The sequence below is a fragment of the Sapajus apella genome, unplaced genomic scaffold (genome assembly GCF_009761245.1).
Source record: "Sapajus apella isolate SASKATOON/1434 unplaced genomic scaffold, GSC_monkey_1.0 scaffold12, whole genome shotgun sequence".
Classification (NCBI taxonomy): Eukaryota; Metazoa; Chordata; class Mammalia; order Primates; family Cebidae; genus Sapajus; species Sapajus apella.
In genome coordinates, this window is record NW_022436952.1 from 38,490,722 (window position 1) to 38,513,002 (window position 22,281).

General features: G+C 45.5%; 1 protein-coding gene across 3 annotated transcripts in view; it reads left to right on the top strand.

Annotated features, from left to right (window-relative positions):
- Positions 1-22,281, top strand: part of KIAA0100 (KIAA0100 ortholog) — a 31,105-nt gene that overhangs the window by 682 nt on the left and 8,142 nt on the right. The window contains exons 2-26 of one of the 3 annotated variants that reach the window (XM_032281040.1): positions 292-421; positions 829-878; positions 1,175-1,322; positions 1,502-1,620; positions 1,838-1,898; positions 2,089-2,278; positions 3,159-3,282; positions 3,516-3,640; positions 3,897-3,964; positions 4,079-4,224; positions 4,879-4,997; positions 5,106-5,269; positions 5,428-5,686; positions 6,805-7,010; positions 8,301-9,393; positions 9,835-10,026; positions 10,170-10,372; positions 10,520-10,638; positions 10,759-10,979; positions 12,288-12,478; positions 12,608-12,707; positions 12,850-13,049; positions 16,254-16,548; positions 19,820-19,977; positions 20,246-20,452. In XM_032281040.1, the coding sequence (XP_032136931.1) occupies positions 292-421; positions 829-878; positions 1,175-1,322; positions 1,502-1,620; positions 1,838-1,898; positions 2,089-2,278; positions 3,159-3,282; positions 3,516-3,640; positions 3,897-3,964; positions 4,079-4,224; positions 4,879-4,997; positions 5,106-5,269; positions 5,428-5,686; positions 6,805-7,010; positions 8,301-9,393; positions 9,835-10,026; positions 10,170-10,372; positions 10,520-10,638; positions 10,759-10,979; positions 12,288-12,478; positions 12,608-12,707; positions 12,850-13,049; positions 16,254-16,548; positions 19,820-19,977; positions 20,246-20,452 (4,888 nt within the window). Of the gene's footprint in view, positions 1-291; positions 422-828; positions 879-1,174; positions 1,323-1,365; positions 1,385-1,501; positions 1,621-1,837; positions 1,899-2,088; positions 2,279-3,158; positions 3,283-3,515; positions 3,641-3,896; positions 3,965-4,078; positions 4,225-4,878; positions 4,998-5,105; positions 5,270-5,427; positions 5,687-6,804; positions 7,011-8,300; positions 9,394-9,834; positions 10,027-10,169; positions 10,373-10,519; positions 10,639-10,758; positions 10,980-12,287; positions 12,479-12,607; positions 12,708-12,846; positions 13,050-16,253; positions 16,549-19,819; positions 19,978-20,245; positions 20,453-22,281 lie in introns of those variants that run through there. The other 2 variants (XM_032281039.1, XM_032281041.1) reach the window with 2 other exon arrangements.

Here is a 22,281-nt window from a genome sequence, read left to right on the forward strand (position 1 = left end):
CTGTCTTTGCCTCTGGGATTCCTGACAATTTGAGAGATTTTTTTTTTTTTTTGTTCCCAACTTAGAGGGTGGAGTTTCTGGTTTTCTCTGGGTGGAGGGGTCAGTAGAGAGCTAGGATCTTGATCAGCGTCGCTGAACGTCTATGACAGAGTGGTGCTTTGGGAGAAAGGAGAGTTGCTCACATCCAGTTTCAGGACACGACCTTTTTGCAAGGCTTTGTAAGACCAGCAAGGGGTGAGGGAAACTATCATTGGTAAAGGGTCCTATGAATAAACAGGAATTTTTCTGCAGGTGGCTTGTAGTCCGGTTGGCCACCAAGTGGTGTCAGCGGAAGCTGCAGGCGGAGCTAAAGATTGGCTCCTTCCGCTTTTTTTGGATCCAGAATGTCAGTCTTAAATTTCAGCAGCACCAGCAAACAGTGGTGAGTTCTAGGAAACTCTGGATATGTATGTAGGGTTGATTCAGCTTAATTTAAACTCTTAATTTCCTTTTTTTAAAAAAAGAAATTCTGGTGGCTTTTCTAGTAAATCCCAGCCTTGCCATTTCTTTGCCAAGATGATCTTAGAACTTGTTGGAGAACGCTGGGATTGATGCAAGTTGTTCAGTTAAAAATGTTTATGGGACACAGAGTGTCCAGGTCACGTAACAAAGATACAAAAAAAAGATAACAGGAAATCGAAGAGTTTACTATTCTAATTTAAGAGGGGATTCAAGGCAACATGCCTATGAAAGAGAAATTCTAATAATCCAGAACCTTTCCTGGCTTGTCAAGCTGCTCATTGCTTATTTAGCAGCTAGCACACAGAGCTTTCTCCCTCACTATTTTAGGAAATTGATAACCTGTGGATTTCCAGCAAACTCCTTAGCCATGATCTTCCGTGAGTACCCTATATTCTCACTTCTCCCCTAGGGGAGTATTTTGAAGTTGGTGTTTGCAGAGTGAGATTCTTCTACAGAGGCCTCACAATCCAAGGAGGAAGGGATGTTCTTGCTGAAGTTTTCCTGTTAGCCTGGGTGCCATTATCTTGTGAGACAGATATTGATAACTGCTATGAGACTAACCTCTGATTTGAGCTATATTTCTCGGAAGGATGAGAAAGTGAATGTGAGGGTGGGGAATAGATTGCTATGGGAGGGATGGGCCTGGTGGCAGTGAGATTTCTCTTCTGGGCAGACACTGTGTGGCGTTGTGCTTTGGAGAAGTACGTATCAGAACGGACCTACAGAAAGTTTCTGGCCTGTCTGCCCCATTCTCCCAGAGCGCTGGGGTGGATCAAAAGGAACTGTCCTTCAGCCCGTCCTTATTGAAGATCTTCTGCCAAGTGAGACAACTTCTCCTGCTCTCCTGGACTGTACTTTGGCATGGTTGGCTTTGGAGTTATGGGTAGATTTTTCTACTATTTTTAGGGCATAATCCAAAGAGCTGTTTCTCTTTCTTATCTGGAAAGAAAGCGTAGTTCCTTAACATTAATTAATGTTTATCTTTGCTTTTTCCTTCCAGCTATTCTCTATTCACGTAGATGCTATAAACATCATGGTACTCAAGGTGGATACCTCTGAGTCCTTATGGCATATACAGATCAGTAGAAGCAGATTTCTTTTGGATAGTGATGGGAAGAGGTAAGCACTGGGGAGGAGAGAATGGAGCTGTCCTATTCTTGCCTTAGAGTTGCTTCAGGGCCTCGTTATCAAGGTGTTAAATTCTCATTCTGTGCAACTTGAGGAGGTGTCAAGATTAGACATTTCACTTGCCTTGTCCCTTCTAGCCAACAGAGCTTGATTGGAGGTAAATGGTGAGGAAAAGGGCCAAGTACTCCTAATTTTTTTCCTTTCCTAGGCTAATCTGTGAGGTGAGCTTATGTAAGATCAACAGCAAAGTTCTAAAGAGTGGTCAGCTGGTAAGTATGCCAGGATCATTCAGATGCCTCATTTCTTCCTGGGCATAAAGTGTGAAGGAGTTTAGGGCTTACATTCTAGGTTCTGTGGCCTTAGGGGGTTCCCTCAGGTCAGTACCCAGTTTTCCAGATCACCACATTTTGACCTAAGACTTCCAAACCTTCACACCTTAGAGGCTTATCTTCCCCACAGGAAGACACCTGCCTAGTGGAGCTCTCACTGGCCCTGGACCTGTGTCTAAAGGTGGGCATTAGCAGTCGGCATCTGACAGCTATCACTGTGGATGTGTGGACACTCCATGCTGAACTGCATGAGGGCCTCTTCCAGAGCCAACTGCTGTGCCAGGGCCCAAGCCTGGCATCTAAGCCTGTTCCCTGTTCAGGTAAAGCCCCAATCATTGAGTTTCTTGGCTACGGTGTTCTCAGGGATTGTTTTGGAAATAGAAAAAATGGTGGCCTCGCTGCCTTTTTAGGTCTGAGTCATTAGTCACCATGGACTTTGACCCTAAGGACAGTTAGAAGAAATAGGGCATTTGCACGTGCAGAGTGACAGAACTAATATTGAGTGGGCACCTATCATGGGTTAGTTACTATGTCTTTTATATACAGTTTACCATTGAACAACATGGTTTGAGCTGTGTGGGTTTACTTATATGTGGATTTTTTTTAATACATACAGTTGGCTCTCCCATATCTGTGTGTTCTATATCCATAACCAAACATGTATGGAAAATGGAATATTTGCAGGATATGAAACTTGCTGATATGGAGGGCTGACTTTTTGTATACACAGGTTCCCACAGGGACAACTGCTGCAGTTGAATATGTGTGGACTTTGGTTTCTGCAGGGGGTCCTGGAACCCAAAGCCCCAAGTATACCAAGGGATGACTGTATATTCTCTCACTAAATCCTCAGCATTTCACAAATAAGGAAACTGAAGCCTAGGAAGGTTAGCTTGGTAACTGGACTGAAGTCATACAGCTAATCAGTAGTAAAAATGAGGTTTAAATTATTTGGCCCTAAGGTCCATATTCTTATCATTTACCAACTTGCTCCTTGTACTCTTTAGGTTTTTAGAGTCTGGAGAAGGAAGTACAGCAGATGCCTGGATCTCTGGGGTGTTCGCCCTGTGGTCCATCCAGCTTAAGCATTTTCGTAGCCTACTTTTTGTGGGAGAATTTGTCCATAGAGGACAGGGCATTTCGGGAGAATTGAGAGTGTTAAGAATTGTTGGTTCTTGTGTTATTCATTCATGTTTTCAGAGGTGACAGAGGACTTGGTTGAGCCAACTCTGCCTGGCCTGATCCTCCTCCAGCAGCTGCCAGACCAGGTCAAGCTTAAGATGGAGAACACAAGTGTGGTATTGTCCATGAATAGTCAAAAGAGGTGAGGTCTCTCCTTACACAGAAGATGGGAGAGTGATAGTGGGAGCTGTATGTTGGGATCTCTTTAACCAGCCTAGTAGTTGCACTGAGCTTGTCTATGGGGAGAAGGGAAATAGGAATGGTTACATCCATGTAATGTGAGAAGAATTTTAAAAATCATTTAAAAAAAATAAAAATACAAGAAGTAGTAGTGGCATTCCACATCTTCCTGAGCCAGAATCTGTCTCGGTTCAGGCACCTGACTTGGACTCTGAAGCTACTGCAGTTCCTGTACCACCGTGATGAGGATCAGCTGCCCCTTCGAAGCTTCACAGCAAACTCTGATATGGCACAGATGAGCACTGAACTCCTGCTGGAAGGTTCATGGGTTGGGGTACTGGTACTGAGAGAGAATGGGAGGAGTAGATACTTTCTTTGCTCATGTCCCATATGGTCTTCTTAATCTAATCTCAGTGTAACTGGGGAGCGGAAGGAGGGAACGTTCTGAGAGAAAATAGCCCCAATTCACAAGTGTTAGTGACAGTCTTTACCTCTTTGCCGACTTCTGACCCTCTCCCAGTTTTATCTCTTGCCCTTCCAGTGCTGTCCTCTGATCTGCCTTCTGGCCTCTTACAGATGGGTTGTTGCTGTCCCAGAGTCGCCAGCGCATTGTTTGCCTCAATTCCCTCAAGGCTAGTGTGCAGGTATGATGATTGTGGTACCAAGAATTGTTTCTTTCTTTACTCTTTCTCTAAATTATTGCATTTATGAGTTTGTAAAATAAAACCCAATCCACAGTTCTGGTCTTCACATTTCAGGTGACTACCATTGACCTCTCAGCCTCCCTGGTTCTGAACACTTGCATTATTCACTACCGGCACCAGGAATTCTCTCACTGGCTGCACCTACTGGCTCTGGAGACGCAAGGGTCTAGTTCACCTGTTCTTAAGCAAAGGAAAAAAAGGTCAGTCTGATATTTTTCAGCTGCCATCTTATCAGTTGGATTCTCTGGGATTCTTTTAGTCCAAAGTGGCATTTTGTGTTAAATGAGGTTGTTTGTCGCAATAGCAATCTGTTTTATGTATCTTTCCTGCTAGACTAGACTCCTTCGTTGCAGGATGTTGTCCTCTTTGTTTTTGTGTCCTTAGTGCCCAGTGTACTGTTTTATACAAAATAAACATTTGTCGAACCGAACTTAAGTGAAAAGGAAAGTCTTTGTCTTGTCTGCCAACATGGAGATTGCAAGGTGACAGCCATGTCTTTGTGTAGTGCTTCCATTGTGCTGCACAGAGAACTTAAGGTTTTAGTTTAAAAGTGATGCTTCTTGGTTATTTTAGGTTCAGTCATATAATATTCCTGGTGTTCATCATATTTGGCCTGTGAAAGTGACAACTTTGTGTGATTCAGCCCAAGTAATATCTCTCTGGGGTTCCTGCAGATTACTGTTAAGAATAGCAGTAAGTTGATGAGTTCAGCCTTTTATCTTCTAGGTGTATCCCATCCTGAGAATCACAACACAGCTGTAAATTCTCACTCTGATGTTGCGAGCTTCAGAAACTGTTCCATGATAGGAGGTTGCACTTTTCTTACCAAACAGTGATGTCTTGTTCCTATGCAGAACCTTCCCCCAAATTCTGGCTCCCATCATCTTTAGCACCTCCATCTCCAATGTCAACATTTCCATTCAGCTTGGAGATACACCACCTTTTGCCTTGGGATTCAATTCCATCTCTCTGGGTAAGGCTTTCAGATGGAAAAGGAACAAGAATCTGTCCATTAGTGGAGCTTGGCCCAACTGATGGCCACGGTGGCTCCATGAAACTCTTCTTTCTCACCTTTGTTCAGATTACCAGCACCTCAGGCCACAAAGCATCCATCAGCGGGGCGTCCTAACTGTGGACCACCTCTGCTGGCGTGTGGGCAGTGACTCCCACATTCAGCGGGCACCACATCCACCCAATATGCATGTTTGGGGTGAGGCGCTTGTTCTGGATTCCTTCACACTACAGGTAGGTGGGGGCTTTGGTGAATAGGGGCCTGCACAGCTCTCCTCATCCTGTCATGCATCAGAGCACTGAGCATCCTGTTGGGAGCTGGCAGTGCATCAGGGCATCATAAAACTGTGCACCTGCGTACTTCTAATGGGATCCGTCTGCTTCTTCTCTAGGGTAGCTATAACCAGCCTCTGGGCTTGTCCAGCACCCAGTCAGATACCCTCTTTCTTGATTGTACCATTCGAGGACTTCAGGTAGAAGCATCAGATACCTGTGCCCAATGTCTGTCTCGTATTTTATCCCTGATGGGTCCACAATCTGGGAAGTCAGCTGTCTCTAGGGACTCTTCATTTGGGGAATCTGTGTCATTACTGTGGAAAGTGGACTTGAAGGTCGAAGACATGAACTTGTTCACCCTTTCTGCCTTGGTTGGTAAGTGGGACAAGGAGTCTATACTGAAGTGTGCTACTTGGATGGCTGAGGCAGGAGAATCTCTTGAACCCGGGAGGCAGAGGTTGCAGTGAGCTGAGGTGGTGCCACTGCACTCCAGCCTGGGCAACAGAGCGAGACTCTGTCTCCAAAAATAAAATAAATAAATATACTGAAGTGTGTAGTGTGTAACCTAAGCAGATTATGTTGGTTTAGTGTGCTCCTTCTCATCTGATGAAGCTGATTATCTGGAATTTTTCTTTTCTTTTTCTTTTTTTTTTGAGACGGAGTTTCGCTCTTGTTACCCAGGCTGGAGTGCAATGGCGCAATCTCGGCTCACCGCAACCTCCGCCTCCTGGGTTCAGGCAATTCTCCTGCCTCAGCCTCCTGAGTAGCTGGGATTACAGGCATGTGCCACCATGCCCAGCTAATTTTTTGTATTTTCAGTAGAGACGGGGTTTCACCATGTTGACCAGGATGGTCTCGATCTCTTGACCTCGTGATCCACCCGCCTCGGCCTCCCAAAGTGCTGGGATTACAGGCTTGAGCCACCGCGCCCGGCCTGGAATTTTTCTAAATTAGAGTCATGAGATGCTTGAAGGTCTTGCATAAATATTAGGTTTCTTGATATTTCTTAAGGGCTTATGAAAGACAAGTAGTAAGCAAGATCTAAGAAAAAGACAGCCTTGATCTAGTCAAGAGAGTGAGATCCATAAAGCTTTTTATTTCCTCGTGTGTTTAGTTCTAGAGAGTAAGTGGTATGTCTCTGTGCAATTTGTAGGAGTTAAGGAAATTCTTTGGCTCTGCTGAATCTAGTTAGGAAAGGGAAAGTTTCCTTAAAACCTAAGGAATGAGGCCGGGCGCAGTGGCTCACGCCTGTAATCCCAGCACTTTGGAAGGCCGAGGCGGGCAGATCACCTGAGGTCGGGAGTTCAAGACCAGCCTGGCCGACATGGAGAAACCCCATCTCTTTAAAAAAAAAATTTTAAAAACCTAAGGAATGAACTTAAGGAGGCATGAGGAATAAAGATAATTAAGGGAATAAATAAGAAAGGCAGGTGAGGACTATTGTTGCCCTTTGAGAGCTGCGAACCCAGGCTGTCATGGTTTCTTGTTGTTAGGTGCTTCAGAGGTACGACTGGACACCCTGACTATCCTGGGCAGTGCGGAGACCTCCACTGTGGGGATTCAAGGACTTGTGCTAGCACTGGTGAAATCAGTCACAGAGAAGATGCAGCCCTGTTGCAAGGCCCCTGACATCCCCACCCCAGTGCTCAGCCTTTCCATGATCTCCATCACCTATCACAGCAGCATCCGTTCTCTAGAGGTAATGTTCCTGTGGAGAGGTGGGGCCAGGCCGGCTTTTCCCTCAGCTTAGAGCCTTCCTTATCAGTCTTTTTTTTCCTTATCTTTTCCCAAGACAGAATCTCATGTTTTGCCCAGACTTGTCTTAAACTCCTGGGCTCAAGCAATCCTATCTTGGCCTCCCCAAGTGCTGAGATTATAGGTGTGAGCCACCATGCCCAGCCTTTCTTTTTAACTCATGTTGTGAAACTGGTTTCATGAGAAGTATGACACCTGATCATCTTTATTTTTTGTAGCTTGTATGTTTTTAACTTTTTATGGAATTGAAAATATATACAAAACTAGAGAGACTATATAAGCTTTTGTATATCAAGATTCAATAATTATTAATTCATGTGGGTATCAGACATACATAATTTCAACTATAAATATTTCAGTATGCATCTCTGAAAAATAAGGGACTTTTTAAAAATAATGATTTGGTGTCATTCTGTTGAAGCCCTTAACCCATCAAAATACTGGAAGGAGTCAGAAGATAGAGGCACCAGCACGTTTTGAGAGAGGCTTTCCAGTGTCTTTGTCCTCAGAGTAACAGATGGACATGGGACCCTCTTAGGAGGAGTGTGGGGCATTTTCCTCTTTGACAGACTTCACCTTTAGAAACTGAAGAGTTTCTTTTTTTGAAGACTAGAACTTGAGAATTTTTCTGTCCTGGAATTTTTCTTTTCTCTGTCCACTTAGCTATTCAGAGCTGACTTTGTTTTTCAAGCGGACAAAGACTCTACTCCTATCCTTGAGGCATACTTTTATATAAGTCAGCTGCCATATTGATTTGTGTGCTCAGTAATTTATTATGCTGTATTTTGAGAATGAAATTGATGCAGTCAATTCATGAAACGTATTCAAGTTGACTGTTGCAGTGGTTACCAAAGTGTAGTTGCTGATAGAAAGGCAACTCACAAGCAGAAACATGAAGCCAGATGATTTATCGAGTACCTGCTGTCTGTACTGAGTGTACTATGGTAGATACCGAAGAATTAAAACACATGACCGCTTTTCTCAGACAATTTAGAATTCAGTTGAGGAGAACTTAAAAAGTATAAGTGCTCTTAAATGTAAGATACTAACAACTGTTAGTTTACCGCATTAGTGCTAACAGGAGCAAAGGAAGGGAGTAATTAATGTGGTTACTCAAGAAAGACTTCTGGGTGGAGATGTTTCTTGAGCCAGGTATGCATGTATCATAATCCTTACCATCTTTACTGTTTTGCAACATGGTAATTGACAGATCCTTTTTTTCTGCTCCCTAAAGGTTCAGTGTGGTGCAGGGCTGACCTTACTTTGGAGCCCCCCAGATCACATGTACCTGTACCAGCACGTCCTGGCTACTCTACAGTGCCGAGACCTACTAAGAGCCACTATGTTTCCTGAAACTGTACCATCCCTTGCACTAGAGACTTCAGGAACCACTTCTGAGCTAGAAGGCCACGCCTCTGAGCCATTACCCCCAAAGCGGCTGTTAAACCTGACCCTGGAGGTGAGCACAGCCAAGGTGACAGCTTTTGTAGCTGAGGACAAGTTCATTACCCTGGTTGCAGAGAGTGTGTCACTGAGCCGGCATGGAGGTTCCCTGCAGGTGTACTGTCCAGAGCTGGCTGCTGGCTTTGATGGCAATAGTATCTTCAACTTCAAGGAGGTGGAGGTGCAGCTGCTACCTGAGCTGGAAGAGATGATTCTCCACCGGAACCCCTTCCCTGCACTGCAGACCCTCCGGAACAGTGTTTGGCTCCTCTCCCTCGGCTCAGTCTCAGTGGAGTTTCCTTATCAGTATGACTTTTCTCGAACTCTAGATGAGGCTGTGGGAGTTCAGAAGTGGCTGAAGGGACTGCATCGAGGGACTCGTGCTTGGGCCTCCCCAAGCCCTGTCCCGCTCCCACCTGATCTACTCTTAAAAGTCCAGCACTTCTCATGGGTTTTCCTGGATGACATTTTTGAGGTGAAACTTCATGATAACTATGAGCTGATGAAGGATGAAAGTAAGGAGAGTGCCAAAAGGCTGCAGCTCTTGGATGCCAAAGTGGCTGCCCTTCGGAAGCAGCATGGGGAGTTATTGCCTGCCCGCAAAATTGAGGAGCTCTATGCCTCTTTGGAACGCAAAAACATTGAAATCTACATCCAGCGCTCCCGTCGTCTCTATGGCAACACACCCATGCGCCGGGCACTGCTCACTTGGAGCGTAGCAGGGCTAGAGCTGGTAGCTCTGGCAGATGCCTCCTTCCACGGTCCTGAGCATGTGGTAGAGCAGGTTCAAGAGCTTGATCCAGGCAGCCCTTTTCCTCCTGAGGGAGTAGATCTTGTCATTCAGTGGTGTCGTATGCTCAAGTGCAATGTCAAGACATTTCTGGGTAAGTAAGGTTTTCCTTATTTGCAGACCTGGTGCTTGCCCTCTGAGCTCTAGGGAGCTCTCTGAGTGATTTCAGAAGAACTAGGTTATATTAGAAACTGTGGCTGTTTTGAATAGGTGGAGTGGGATGGGTGGGCTCCCCTTCCCTTTCTTTGTTCCTGAATTTCACCCTGAAATTGCTTGGCTAACATAAAGGGAAAGCTGCTAACACAGTCATCTTTAAGGTTATTGAGGCTCTTGGATCTCAGTGCTATGCCCTGAACCTTCTGCTCCAGGGTCACTGTCACTTTTCAGCTTGCCGCCAGCTGCCAGCTGCCTGCCCTTGTTCTCCCAATTGACTTTGTAAATATAGACGGGTAAAGTAGTGGTGAGGTAAAAGACATACCCCAGAGTGCTCAGACTACGCCTGAGCAGCCGGTGTGTACCCTTCCTCTGATAACAGTTCGGATCAGAGACTACCCACGGTACCTGTTTGAGATCCGTGACTGGCGGCTGATGGGTCGACTTGTGGGCACTGAGCAGAGTGGTCAGCCTTGCTCCCGTCGGCGTCAGATCCTGCACTTGGGGCTTCCGTGGGGTAACGTGGCAGTGGAGAGGAACATGCCCCCACTCAAATTCTACCATGATTTCCACTGTGAGTAGAGGTGGGGCAGTTGGTTTGGCTGAGGGACATTTGTAATGGGTGAAATGGAAGGTGAGCTGAGGCCCTTCTGGAGTGAAGGAGGAAGAGAGGGGTAATGTTATGATCAAGTTATAGCCTTTGTTCCTCTACCCCAGCGGAAATATTCCAGTATACAGTGGTATGGGGCCCATGCTGGGATCCAGCCTGGACATTGATTGGCCAGTGTGTGGACCTGTTGACCAAGCCCTCAGCTGACCCCAGCCCACCTTTGCCCTGGTGGGACAAGAGCCGTCTTCTGTTCCATGGAGACTGGCACATGGACATTGAACAGGCGAACCTGCACCAACTGGCCACTGAGGTGAGGGGTGTCATGATACTTTTTTCCTATCAGGATGGTATGGTTGAGGCCTGTATAGCACATGTGGGAAGAGAGAAAGGTGCTGATTTGGGAGATGAGGATGGTTTTCTTATCTATATCTCACCAAGTTCTCGGGGGTGGTCATAGGATCCATACAACACAACTGAAAATATGCACTGGGAGTGGAGCCACCTGTCTTTTCATTGGAAACCTGGTCAGTTTGTGTTCAAGGGTGACTTGGATATCAACGTGAGAACAGCCTCTAAGTGAGTGGAGTGAAGGGAGGGGCCTCCATGGGGTGAGGGACTTAGGTTGGAGGGAGGGGGAAGAACCAAGGGGAAGTGAGTGACCAGGGCACTGAGGGCTGGGGCTCCGTTGTGAGGCAGGTATGACGACTGCTGCTTCCTTCACCTGCCTGACCTCTGCATGACACTGGACCTGCAGTGGCTGTGCCATGGGAACCCCCATGATCACCATAGTGTCACTCTGCGGGCCCCAGAGTTCTTGCCTGAGGTGCCCTTGGGCCAGCTCCATGACTCCTACCGGGCCTTTCGCTCAGAGAACCTCAATCTCTCCATCAAGATGGATCTGACTCGTCACAGTGGAAGTGAGGCTTGGGCCTGGGGCAGTGGGGAGGAAGGGCTGGGAGGATGGGCATGGACACTGGGGACTTCAGCTTGACTGTCCTGGGAGGGGAGAGGACAAAGGCAAGGGAGAATCTGGGTTAGGACCTTTTTTTTTGTTTGTTTATTGGAAAGAGTTGATGTCTTAGTCCTTTTTGGCTGCTGTAACAATAATACCACAAGTTTGGTAGCTTATAAACAGCAAACATTTATCTATCATAGTTCTGGAGGCTTGAAAGTCCAAGATCAAAGAACTGGCAGATTCAGTGTCAATGAGGGTACATTCCTCATAGATGGTGACTTTTTGCTGTGTCCTAATATGGTGGATGGAGTCAGTGAGCTCCCTTGGACCAATTTTAAAAGGGCACTAATTCTATTCACGAGGGCTCAACCCTTGTGATCTAGTGACCTCCCAGAGGTCTGCCTTTTAACATCATCACCTTAAGTGATGATGTTTTTCTTTTTTTTTTTTTTCCTGAGACAGAGTCTCACTCTATCACCAAGGCTGGAGTACAGTGCCACCATCTCAGCTCACTGCAACCTCTGCCACCCAGGTTCAAGCGATTCTTCTGCCTCAGCCTCCGAGTAGCTGGGATTATAGGCACCTACCTCCACGCCTGGCTAATTTTTTGTATTTTTAGTAGAGACGGGATTTCACCATCTTGGTCAGGGTGGTCTTGAACTCCTGACCTCATGATCTACCCACCTCGGCCTCCCAAAGTGCTGGGGTTATAGACATGAGCCACTGTGCCTGGCTGGGGTTAGTATTTCTTTTTTTTTTTTTTTTTTGAGATGGAGTCTTGCTCTGTCACCCAGGCTGGAATGCAGTGGCATGATCTCAGCTCACTGCGACTTCTACCCACCGGGTTCAAATGATTCTCCTGCCTCAGCCTCTGAAGTAGATGGGACTATAGGCATGCACCACCACACCCAGCTAATTTTTGTATTTTTAGTAGAGACAGGGTTTCACCCTGTTGGCCAGGATGGTCTTGATACCTTGACCGCCTCAGCCTCCCAAAATGCTTGGATTACAGGCATGAGCCACCGCGCCTGGCCTGGGGTTAGTATTTCAATGTGAATTTTGGGGAGATGCAAATATTTAGACCCTAGCAGTAGGGGAAAGCAGAGAGCTTGGATCATGGAAAGAAGAGGGAGTTGGGGATGCTGAATTGAGGCTAGGGGCTGTTTGGATTTTGGATTTTTAAGCCTCTACAACCTGAAGCAAGGGAAAGATTTAGCTTTATCTCTGTGTTTCATCTATAACTAAGAAATGTCTATCTTTCCCTTTGCAGCAATATCCCAGCCCCGAATTCTGCTATATAGTAGTACCCTGCGCTGGATGCAAAACTTCTGGGCAACTTGGACTAGTGTCACAAGGCCTATCTGCAGGGGAAAGCTCTTCAATAACCTGAAACCCAGCAAGAAGAAACTTGGTCAACACTACAAGCAGCTTTCCTATACAGCCCTCTTTCCCCAGCTGCAGGTAAGGCACTGATGTCCTTGCTGACATTTTCACTTCTATTCTGCTTCTAATTTTCTTGTTTTTCATATTGAATCCCTTAATCATCCCTCTCATGCCTGCCTTTGTTCAGTTATGCTCTCTTGTTGTAAGGTACATTATTGGGCCTCATTTGCCCAGCAACGGGGCATCCAGATTGAGTGCAGTCAGGGCCATGTCTTCACTCGGGGAACTCAGCGGCTTATACCTCAAGGTAAAATAAAAGACTCCCTTCATTTCTCCTATCCTATCCCTTGTTTTTCCTTTTCTCAGTTTAATTCCCCTCCTCCATCTCTGTCTCACCCTATCCTCTGAACTGGGTAGCATTGCCTCTGTGTGCCTCCTTTTCTCAGCAGGCACAGTGATGCGGCGCCTTATCTCTGATTGGAGTGTGACCCAGATGGTGAGTGACCTAAGTCAGGTGACAGTTCACCTGATGGCCTCACCCACTGAAGAGAATGCTGATCACTGTCTTGATCCCTTGGTAACAAAGACCCACCTGCTGAGCTTGTCCTCCCTCACCTACCAACGGCATAGCAATCGCACGGCTGAGGAGGTACTGCCCAATAGTTTATTTATTTCCTTATTTATATTAGTAGGTATCTCAGTCTGCTTGCTGCGGTAACAAAATACCAAAGACTGGGAGGTTTAAACAACAGAAATTTATTTTTCAGTTTTGGAGACTGAGAATTCCAAGATCAGGGTGCCTGCATGGTTGGGTTCTGGTGAGGGCTCCCTTGTCTCTGTCCTCACATGGCAGAGAGGGAGAGAGAGCACAAGTGTGGATGAGTGCTCTGTTTTCTCTTATTATACAAGCACTAATTCCATCATGAGTGCCCCACCCTCATGACCTCATGTAATTACCTCCCAAAGGGCCATCTCGACATACCATTACATTGGGAAGTGGGACTTCAACATATGAATTTGGGGGGAACACAATAAAGTCCACAAGAGTAGTTTGCAGGCTAAGTCCCTGGTAAAGTTTCTCATATTCCAAGCATGTATGTCATTACTATATGACAAACTCACTTCATTTAGCTATATCAGCATCCCTCTTTTTGAAAATACCTTTTCTTCCTCTCCTAAAAATAGTATCTTACTCTTTAGGAAATAGAGTAAAAATTTTTACTAACACTGAAAAAAAGCTGGTATTGACTTTTCCCCCAGTTAGGGAAGGATTTTAAGTTGAAATTCTGTCATTTAAAATATAGTGGGGGAGGGCTGGGTGCAATGACTCAATGCCTGTAATCCTAGCACTTTGGGAGGCCAGAGCAGGTGGATCATTTGAAGTCAGGAGTTTGAGACCAACTTGGCCAACATGATGAAACTCTGTGTCTACTAAAAATACAAAAAGTTAGCTGGGCATGGTGGAGCATGCCTGTTGTCCCAGCTACTCGGGAGGCTGAGGCAGGAGAATCTCTTGAACTTGGGAGGTGGAGGCTGCAGTGAACCAAGATAGTGCCACTGTGCTCCAGCCTGGGCAACAGAGCAAGATGCTGTCTCCAGAAAACAAAAAACAAAACAAAACAAATAAAATACGGTCGGGGCTAGGCTCAGTGGCTCACACCTGTAATCCCAGCCCTTTGGGAGGCTGAAGCAGTTGCATTGCTTGAGCTCAGCTATTTGAGACCAGCCTGGGCAACATGAGGAAACCCTGTCTCTAACAAAAATACAAAAAATTATCTGGGTGTGGTGGCATGTGCCTGTGGTCCAGACTACTCAGAAGCCTGAGGTGAGAGGATTGCTGGAGTCTGGGAAATTAAGGCTGCAGTGAGCTGTGATCATGCCACTGCGCTCCAGTCTGGTTGACAGAGTGAGATCCCATCTCAAAAATAAATAGGCAAGGTATGATGGCTCATGCCTGTAATCCCAGCACTCTTGGAGGCTAAGGTAGGTGGATCCCTTGAGTTCAAGGGTTCTAGACCAGCCTGGGCAACATGGTGAAACCCTGTCTCTACAAAAAAGCCCAAAAAAATTAGCCAGGCATGGTGGTGTGCACCTTTACCTTTAGTCCCGGCTACTCAGGAGGCTGAGATGGGAGGATGGCTTGAGCCCAGGAGGCAGAGGTTGTATTGAGCCAGGATTGCACCATTGGGGCTGGGTGCAGTGGGTCACGCCTGTAATCTCAGTGCTTTGGGAGGCTGAGGCAGGTGGATCATTAAAAATCAGGAGTTTGAGACCAGACTGGCCAACATGGTGAAACCTTGTCTCTACTAAAAATACAAAAATTAGGCCAGGTGTAGTGGCTCTTGCTTGTATTCCCAGCACTTTGAGATGCCAGGGTGGGTGGATCATTTGAGGTCAGTAGTTCCAGACCAGCCTGGCCAATACGGTGAAACCCCATCTCTACTAAAAAAATACAAAAATTCACCGGGCATGGGGGTAGATGCCTGTAATCTCAGCTACTTAGGAAGCTGAGGCAGGAGAATCGCTTGAACCCAGGAAGTGGAGATTGAAGCCAGCCAAGATTGCACCACTACACTCCAGCCTGGGTGACAGAGGGAGACTCTGTCTCAAAAAAGATAAAAAAAAAAAAAAAAAAAAAAAAAAGCCAGGTGTGGTGGCACACAACTGTAATCCCAGGTACTTGGAGGCTGAAGCATGAGAATCCTTTGAACCTGGGAGGTGGAGGTTGCATTTAGCCAAGATCACGCCACTGCACTCCAGCGTGGGTGATGGAGTGAGAATCAGCTGGGCACAGTGGCTCACACCTGTAATCCCAGCACATTGGGAGACTGAGGCAGGTTGCAAATAAATAAATATAAATAAATAAATATATTTTAAAAATAAAATACAGTGGTGCCAGGTGGCTTGTGCCTGTAGTCCCACCTTCTTAGGAGACTGAGGCAGGAAGATTGCTTGAATCTAGGCGTTCAAGACCATTTTGGCCAAAGTAGACTCCATTTCATTTCTATTTTTTTGAGACAGAGTCTCGCTCAAGCTCCAGGCTAGAGTGCAGTGGCGTAATCTCGGCTCACTGCAACCTCTGCCTCCCCGATTCAAGCAGTTCTCCTGCCTCAGCTGCCCGAGTAGCTGGGACTACAGGCGCGTTCCACCATGCCCAGCTAATTTTTGTATTTTTAGTAGAGATGGGCTTTCACCAGGTTGGCCAGGATGGTCTCGATCTCTTGACCTCGTGATCCGCCCGCCTAGGCCTCCCAAAGTGCTGGGATTATAGGTGTGAACCACCGTGCCCGGCCTAGACTCCACTTCTAAAAAAAAATATTTTAGAGGCACGCTAAAAAATTTTTTAATAATGAGTAAAATACAATGAGTATAGTTTTAATGTAACATAATAAACAAGCCAAGACCACTTAGTTTTTCTTTCTCTAGGGTCTGTCTCCTCACAACAGGTTTTTTTTGTGTGTATGTGTGTGAGACCAAATCTCACTGTTGGCTGGGCTGGAGTGCAATGGTGTGATCTCTGCTCACTGCAACCTTCACCTCCCAGGTTCAAGCAATTCTCCTGCCTCAGCCTCCTGAGTAGCTGGGATTATAGGCGCCCGCCACCACACCTAGCTAATTTTTTTTATTTTTAGTAGAGACGGGTTTTCACCATGTTGGCCAGGCTGGTTTCAAACTCCTGACCTGGTAACTTACCTGGCTTGGCCTCACAAAGTGCTGAGATTATGGGCATGAGCCACTGTTCCTGACTAACAGGTTTCTTATTCAACAAACTTTTCTTTTATCACTGCCTTTGTGGAACAGTAGCATTGGGGCAATTTCCATGCTACCCTGAAGTCCTTTTCCTGTTTCCTAGGAGCTTTCTACTCGTGATGGGGATCCTACCTTTCATACACATCAGCTACACTTGGTAGATTTACGGATTTCCTGGACAACCACCAATCGAGACATTGCCTTTGGGTTATATGATGGCTACAAAAAGGCAGCTGTACTGAAACGTAATCTCTCTACTGAGGCCCTGAAGGGGTTAAAGATTGATCCACAGATGCCAGCCAAAAAGCCAAAGCGGGGTGTCCCAACTAGTGCCTCAGCCCCACCTCGTGTTAACACTCCCAGCTTCAGTGGACGGCCTGATAAGGGCTCATCAGGAGGTAAGCTCAGGGAGAGGAGACTTTATGGGTTTAGATGTAGAATGTGGATATGAGCTTGGACAGGAGTTTGAAAAGGACTGAGTCATGGCTTGTTCCATCTATGTGCAGAAGTGAAACATATTTTTCCTTCTTAGGCCACTTAAGTCTTATATATTAATTAACAGTGATGTTGGGGCATTAAATGGTCTGGTCCTATGGCCAGAAGGGAGTGATGGAGCCAAAACAAGATCAGTAAGGCAAAGAAGCAAAGTGATAGACGCCACAAAAGAGACATAAAAGAATATGGGAGTTGGCCGGGCATTGTGGCTCACTCCTGTAATCCCAGCACTTTGGGAGGCCAAGGCAGGTGGGTCACCTGAGGTCAAGAGTTCAAGACCATCCTGGCCAACATGGCGAAACCTCATCTCTACTAAAAATAATACCAAAAAAAAAACCACAAAAAAAATTAGCCAGGCATGGTGGTATGTACCTGTAATTCCAGCTACTCGGGAGGCTGAGGCACGAGAATCGCTTGAACTCAGGAGGTGGAGGTTGCAGTGAGCTGAGATTGTGCCACTGCACTCCAGCCTGGGTGACGGGGCGGGATTGCACCCCCAAAAAAAAAAAAAAAAAGAATTTGGGAGTTGTTGCTGACAGGAGTGAAGCAGAGAATACCATCCGGGAAGGGTTTGTTGAGGAAGTAGCTTTTGAGCTGGGCCTTGAAAGCTTAATATGATTTGGACATGTATAAATGGGGTGGAAGGGCAATCAAGGCAGAGGGAATAGCCTGAGTAGGAGTGGCGTTGGAAAGCTTAGTGTGTTCAAAGAAGAGTCTTGAGTTTAAAAAAGCCCAAACTCAAAAGCGTTTTTCTGTTCTCTCACTTGAAAACAAGTAAAGAAGACTTCTGTGACCAAATGTGTGGGAATTTTTCCCGACCAATAAACAAGCAATTAATTCTGCAGCAGACACCTATTGGGTGTCCTCCAATTTAGTTCAATTCTGACACTATCTATCTGGAGACAGCATCAGATCCCAAAGGTTGATGACTTAGTCTCTAAGCCGGCCCCTTTCTCATATGCCAGTCACAGGCTCCAGGTTGCTTTACTGTGCTTCTCACCAACTGACTATAAACGGGTTCCCACGATGACCTCCTTGCGTTCGATTAATTTGCTAGAGCAGCTCACAGAACTGAAGGAAGCATGTTTTACTGCTTTATTATAAAGGGTATTACAAAGGATACAGAAGAAGAGATGCATAGTGCAAGGTATGGGAAGTGGCGGGAAGCTTCTGTGCCCTCCCCAGGCAGGCATGCTACTACCCGCCAGCAACCTCCAGGTGTTCAGCTATCCAGAAGCTCTCCAAACCCTGTCCTTCTGGGTCTGTATGAAAACTTCATTATATAGGCATGATTGATTAAACCATTGGCCATTGGTGATTAATTTAACCTTCAGCCCCTCTCTTCCCAGGAAGTGGCAGGATGGGGCTGAAAGTTATAATCCTCTAATCCTGCTTGGGTCTTTCCAGTGACAGCCCCCATCCTGAAGCTACTTAGGGGCCTCCAGCAACCCGTCAACTCAGCATACAAAAAGACATCACTGGCTGGGTGCGGTGGCTCACGCCTGTAATCCCAGCACTTTGGGAGGCTGAGGTGGGCGGATCACCTGAGGTCGGGAGTTTGAGACCAGCCTGACCAACATAGAGAAACCCCGTCTTTACTTAAAAAATACAAAATTAGCCAGGCATGGTGATGCATGCCTGTACTCCTAGCTACTCTGGAGGCTGAGGCAGGAGAATTGCTGGAACCCGGGAGATGGAGGTTGCAGTGAGCTGAGATTGCACCATTGCACTCCAGTCTGGGCAACAAGAGCAAAATTCCATCTCAAATAAATAAGTAAATAAAAAGAGGTATTGAGGGCTGGAACTAGGTAGAGGCAGTGGGAATGGAGATAAGATGGATACAAACATTATTGTGCATATGGGAGAATTGGCCACTGGTTGGAAGGAGGAGTTAAAGGGATAAAATTATAACAACTAAGACTCTAATATCAGAAATAGAGCCAGCGACTGAAGAGATCTGGGGAGGTGTAGGGTTGTTGAGTTCAGATTTGGACATGCTGAATTTGTGTCACTACTAGGACATCTATATAATGTCTAACAAACAGCTGGAAATGAGGGTCTAAAAGCTTAGGACTAAAGATAGATATTTGGGAATTTCAGCATAGAGCTAAGAGTTTATGCCAAGGATATTGTAATAGTTGCTTACTGTGTGGCAGGTACTCTGCAAAATGTTTTTAGGTATTACTCCTTTAAACTCACTTTTTTTTTTTTTTGAGACGGAGTCTTGCTCTGTCACCAGGCTGGAGTGTAATCGCACAATCTCCGCTCACTGCAACCTCTGCCTCCCGGGTTCTAGCAGTTCACCTGCCCTAGCCTCCCAAGCAGCTGGGATTACAGGCTCGCGCCACTACACCTGGCTAGTTTTTGTATTTTTAGTAGAGATGAGGTTTCACCATGTTGGCCAGGATGGTCTCGATCTGACCTCATGATCTGCCCACCTCAACCTCCCAGAGTGCTAGGTTTACAGTTGTTAGCCACAGTGCCCGACCCTGTTAAACTTTCATAGCAATCTTATGAGATAGTTACTGTTATTTTATAGACAAGGAAACTGAGAAGCAAAGAGGGCAGTCTGCACAAGGTCATAACACAGGCAGACTAGTCTGATTCTGGAAATTGCTCTTAACCACGTACACTATTAGACAAACCCATTAAGAGAAAGAGTAGGAAAGAGAAGGGAACATGCCAAGGATGGATCTGAGGAGTTTAGACCTGGGAGAACGAAGAGGGCCTGGAGACAATCAGAGAAAGCGGCAGAGTTAGGAGAACATGGTGACATTGCTGGCAAGAGAGTGGTTTCAAGTGAAAAAGAGTAGTCAAATAGCATATAAAATAATATGAAATGAAAAATAAAAAGAATAAAATGGGGTGTGGGGGAGATTATAGAATAATCCAGAGGTGGTTATACCTAAGAGAAAAAAATGTTATTTTACCTAGCATTTCTAAATTTCTGTTGAAAATCTGTTACTTTTATTAAATTGAAGGGAAAATGAAATAACCCTTGTTTTGCCTTTATGGGTCAAGGGGTGGGCTGGGCTAGAGTTCTAGGTTCGTGAGGAAGTATTCTAAGCCCTTACCTAGCCAGATAAATTGAAGGAAGATCAGTTTGGCTCTGGAAAGGGAAAAGTCTTTCCCTTTGAGACTGTGACCTTACCCTGCTTCCTATTTTTCTGCCAGGTGCTTACATGTTGCAGAAGCTAATTGAAGAGACAGATAGGTTTGTAGTGTTCACAGAAGAGGAGTCAGGCATGAGTGACCAGTTGTGTGGCATTGCTGCCTGCCAGACGGATGACATATACAACCGAAACTGCCTTATTGAGCTGGTCAACTGTCAGGTACCTTCCCTTTACAAGTCACCCCAACACCAGACTAGATTATAATCATATTGTTCACCTTCCCCACCTCTGAATATGAATGGGTGAATAGAGCTCCAAAAGTCTTTTCCTTCTCATAGGTGTCATAGATAATCACTTCTATGTCTAAAGGCCAGTAAAATTTACTCAGTAAGCCAGAATTAGACCTAGCTGCAGTGGTTGGTACAGTGTGCTCACTAAACTTCTCATCTTCTTTGGTAGCTTAACTCTGCTTCTATCTCTGGTATAGATGGTTCTTCGTGGAGCAGAGACAGAAGGCTGTGTCATTGTGTCAGCTGCCAAAGCCCAACTGCTGCAGTGCCAGCACCATCCAGCTTGGTATGGTGATACATTGAAGCAAAAGACATCCTGGACTTGCCTCTTGGATGGCATGCAGTACTTTGCCACCACTGAAAGCAGCCCCACGGAGCAGGATGGCCGACAGCTCTGGTTAGAGGTTAGTCAGTGGGTTTGTGAAGGCACGTTATATTCCTACCTTTCCGTAGACTTTCTAATAGCTGGAAGATTCTTGACAGTACCTACTGTTACTAACTTAGCAAAATAATGAGGCTGATAACACCTTGAATGTGGACAGTCTCTGGTCTGGAAGCATATAGAATATTTTTTTTTCTTTCATGATGTTCTATTTCACTGCAAGAGAAACTTGTTTCCCACAACTAGTATAAAATGGACTGGAGCTTTTTAACTCTTGAAGATTGTTGATCCCTATTAATGTTCACACTAATCAGCAGGCAGCCAAGAAAACAGGCAGTGTTTTCTGAGAATTTTTGATAAGCTTACTATCTGCCCTTTCTCCGTCCTCTCTTATGAAAATGACTGATTGGTTATTTCAGCAAGGCATTGAGGTTGAATGAAAGATGTCTAGGAGTCAGGTTGTGTGAGTTCTGATGATAGCTTTCCCATTATAGTAGCCATGAGCTCTTGTACAAGTCACCTTTAATTGTGAAATGGAATTGATACTTCACCCTCACAAGATTGTTGAAAGGATCACATGATAAGGTGCTTTGAAAATACAAAGCTTTATTCAGGTGGAAAGTAGTCTTATTTTTTTTTTTAAGTCAGTACATCTAGGGAGGTCTAAGTGTGTGGCAAGATAATTTTTTTTTTTTTTTTTTGAGGTCGGAGTCTCGCTCTATTGCCCACACTGGAGTGCAATGGCTTGATCTCAGCTCACTGCAACCTCTGCCTCCCAGGTTCAAGCGGTTCTGTAGCCTCAGCCTCCTGAGGAGTTGGGATTACAGGTGAGCCACCACGCCTGGCTAATTTTTGTATTTTTAGTAGAGACGAGGTTTCACCTTGTTGGTCAGGCTGGTCCCAAACTCCTGACCTTAGGTGATTCCCTGCCTCTACCGTGGCCTCCCAAAGTGCTGGGAGTATAGGTGTGAACCACTGCACCTGGCCAAGATAATGTTTTTTTAGATGGTGAGATTGTGAGCAGTTGGCAAAAACTAGGGAAGGAGTTTGTCTTTGCTTTGCAAGGTTGTGAATTTTATTTTCAGCTTCTTGGTAAAACTGAACCAGGATATAGTTTACGCTTTAACTTCTAAGATGCAGTATCATCAGAATTATTGGAGAGTCTAATGGTTATGAGATATGCCTTGTCAATATTGTATGTTGTTATTACTTAACAGTTGTTAAGTGCCCACATTGAACAGGGCATGGGACACCCCTAAATGAGTTACAGGATCTAGCTGCATCTATTAAGGACCAAAATGATAAGTCCATTTACAGTTTCTCTCTGTGGGAGATAAAACTGATCCCTCCTTTCACCTCCCTGGCTGATGCTTCTTATATCAAGGACCTTAGGGCTTAATTTAGGCAACATGTAATAAGAGGTAATGAGCATTTAGATCAGATGTCAAGCTGAGTAAGAAACCGGTTGTTGGTAATATGAGAAGTCATACTGATATATAAGAGCTGTGGTTCATTCAGGCAAGCAGTGCCCTTTACCAGTAGTCTTAGGAGGTAAGCACAGGTGTTAACTACACATGCAGAAGTAGAATGGTTGAGCTATTAGGATCTTCCTGGCATTTTCTGCATCTCTGCTGCTTTTAGGCATGCCTTCTTTTGCAGGTGAACTCTTTTTTTTTTTTTTTTTTTCCTCAGGCTGTGATACTAGCATTAGAGTGGAACGTCCTTGGCTTAGGTATTGAGGGACTTTCATCTGGCCTTTCCTACGTTTTTTTGAGACTTGACAGATCCACCATATTCTATGGTCTTCCCATCGCACTCATTCTCTTACTCATTCTGCTTCAGCTTGGCAGA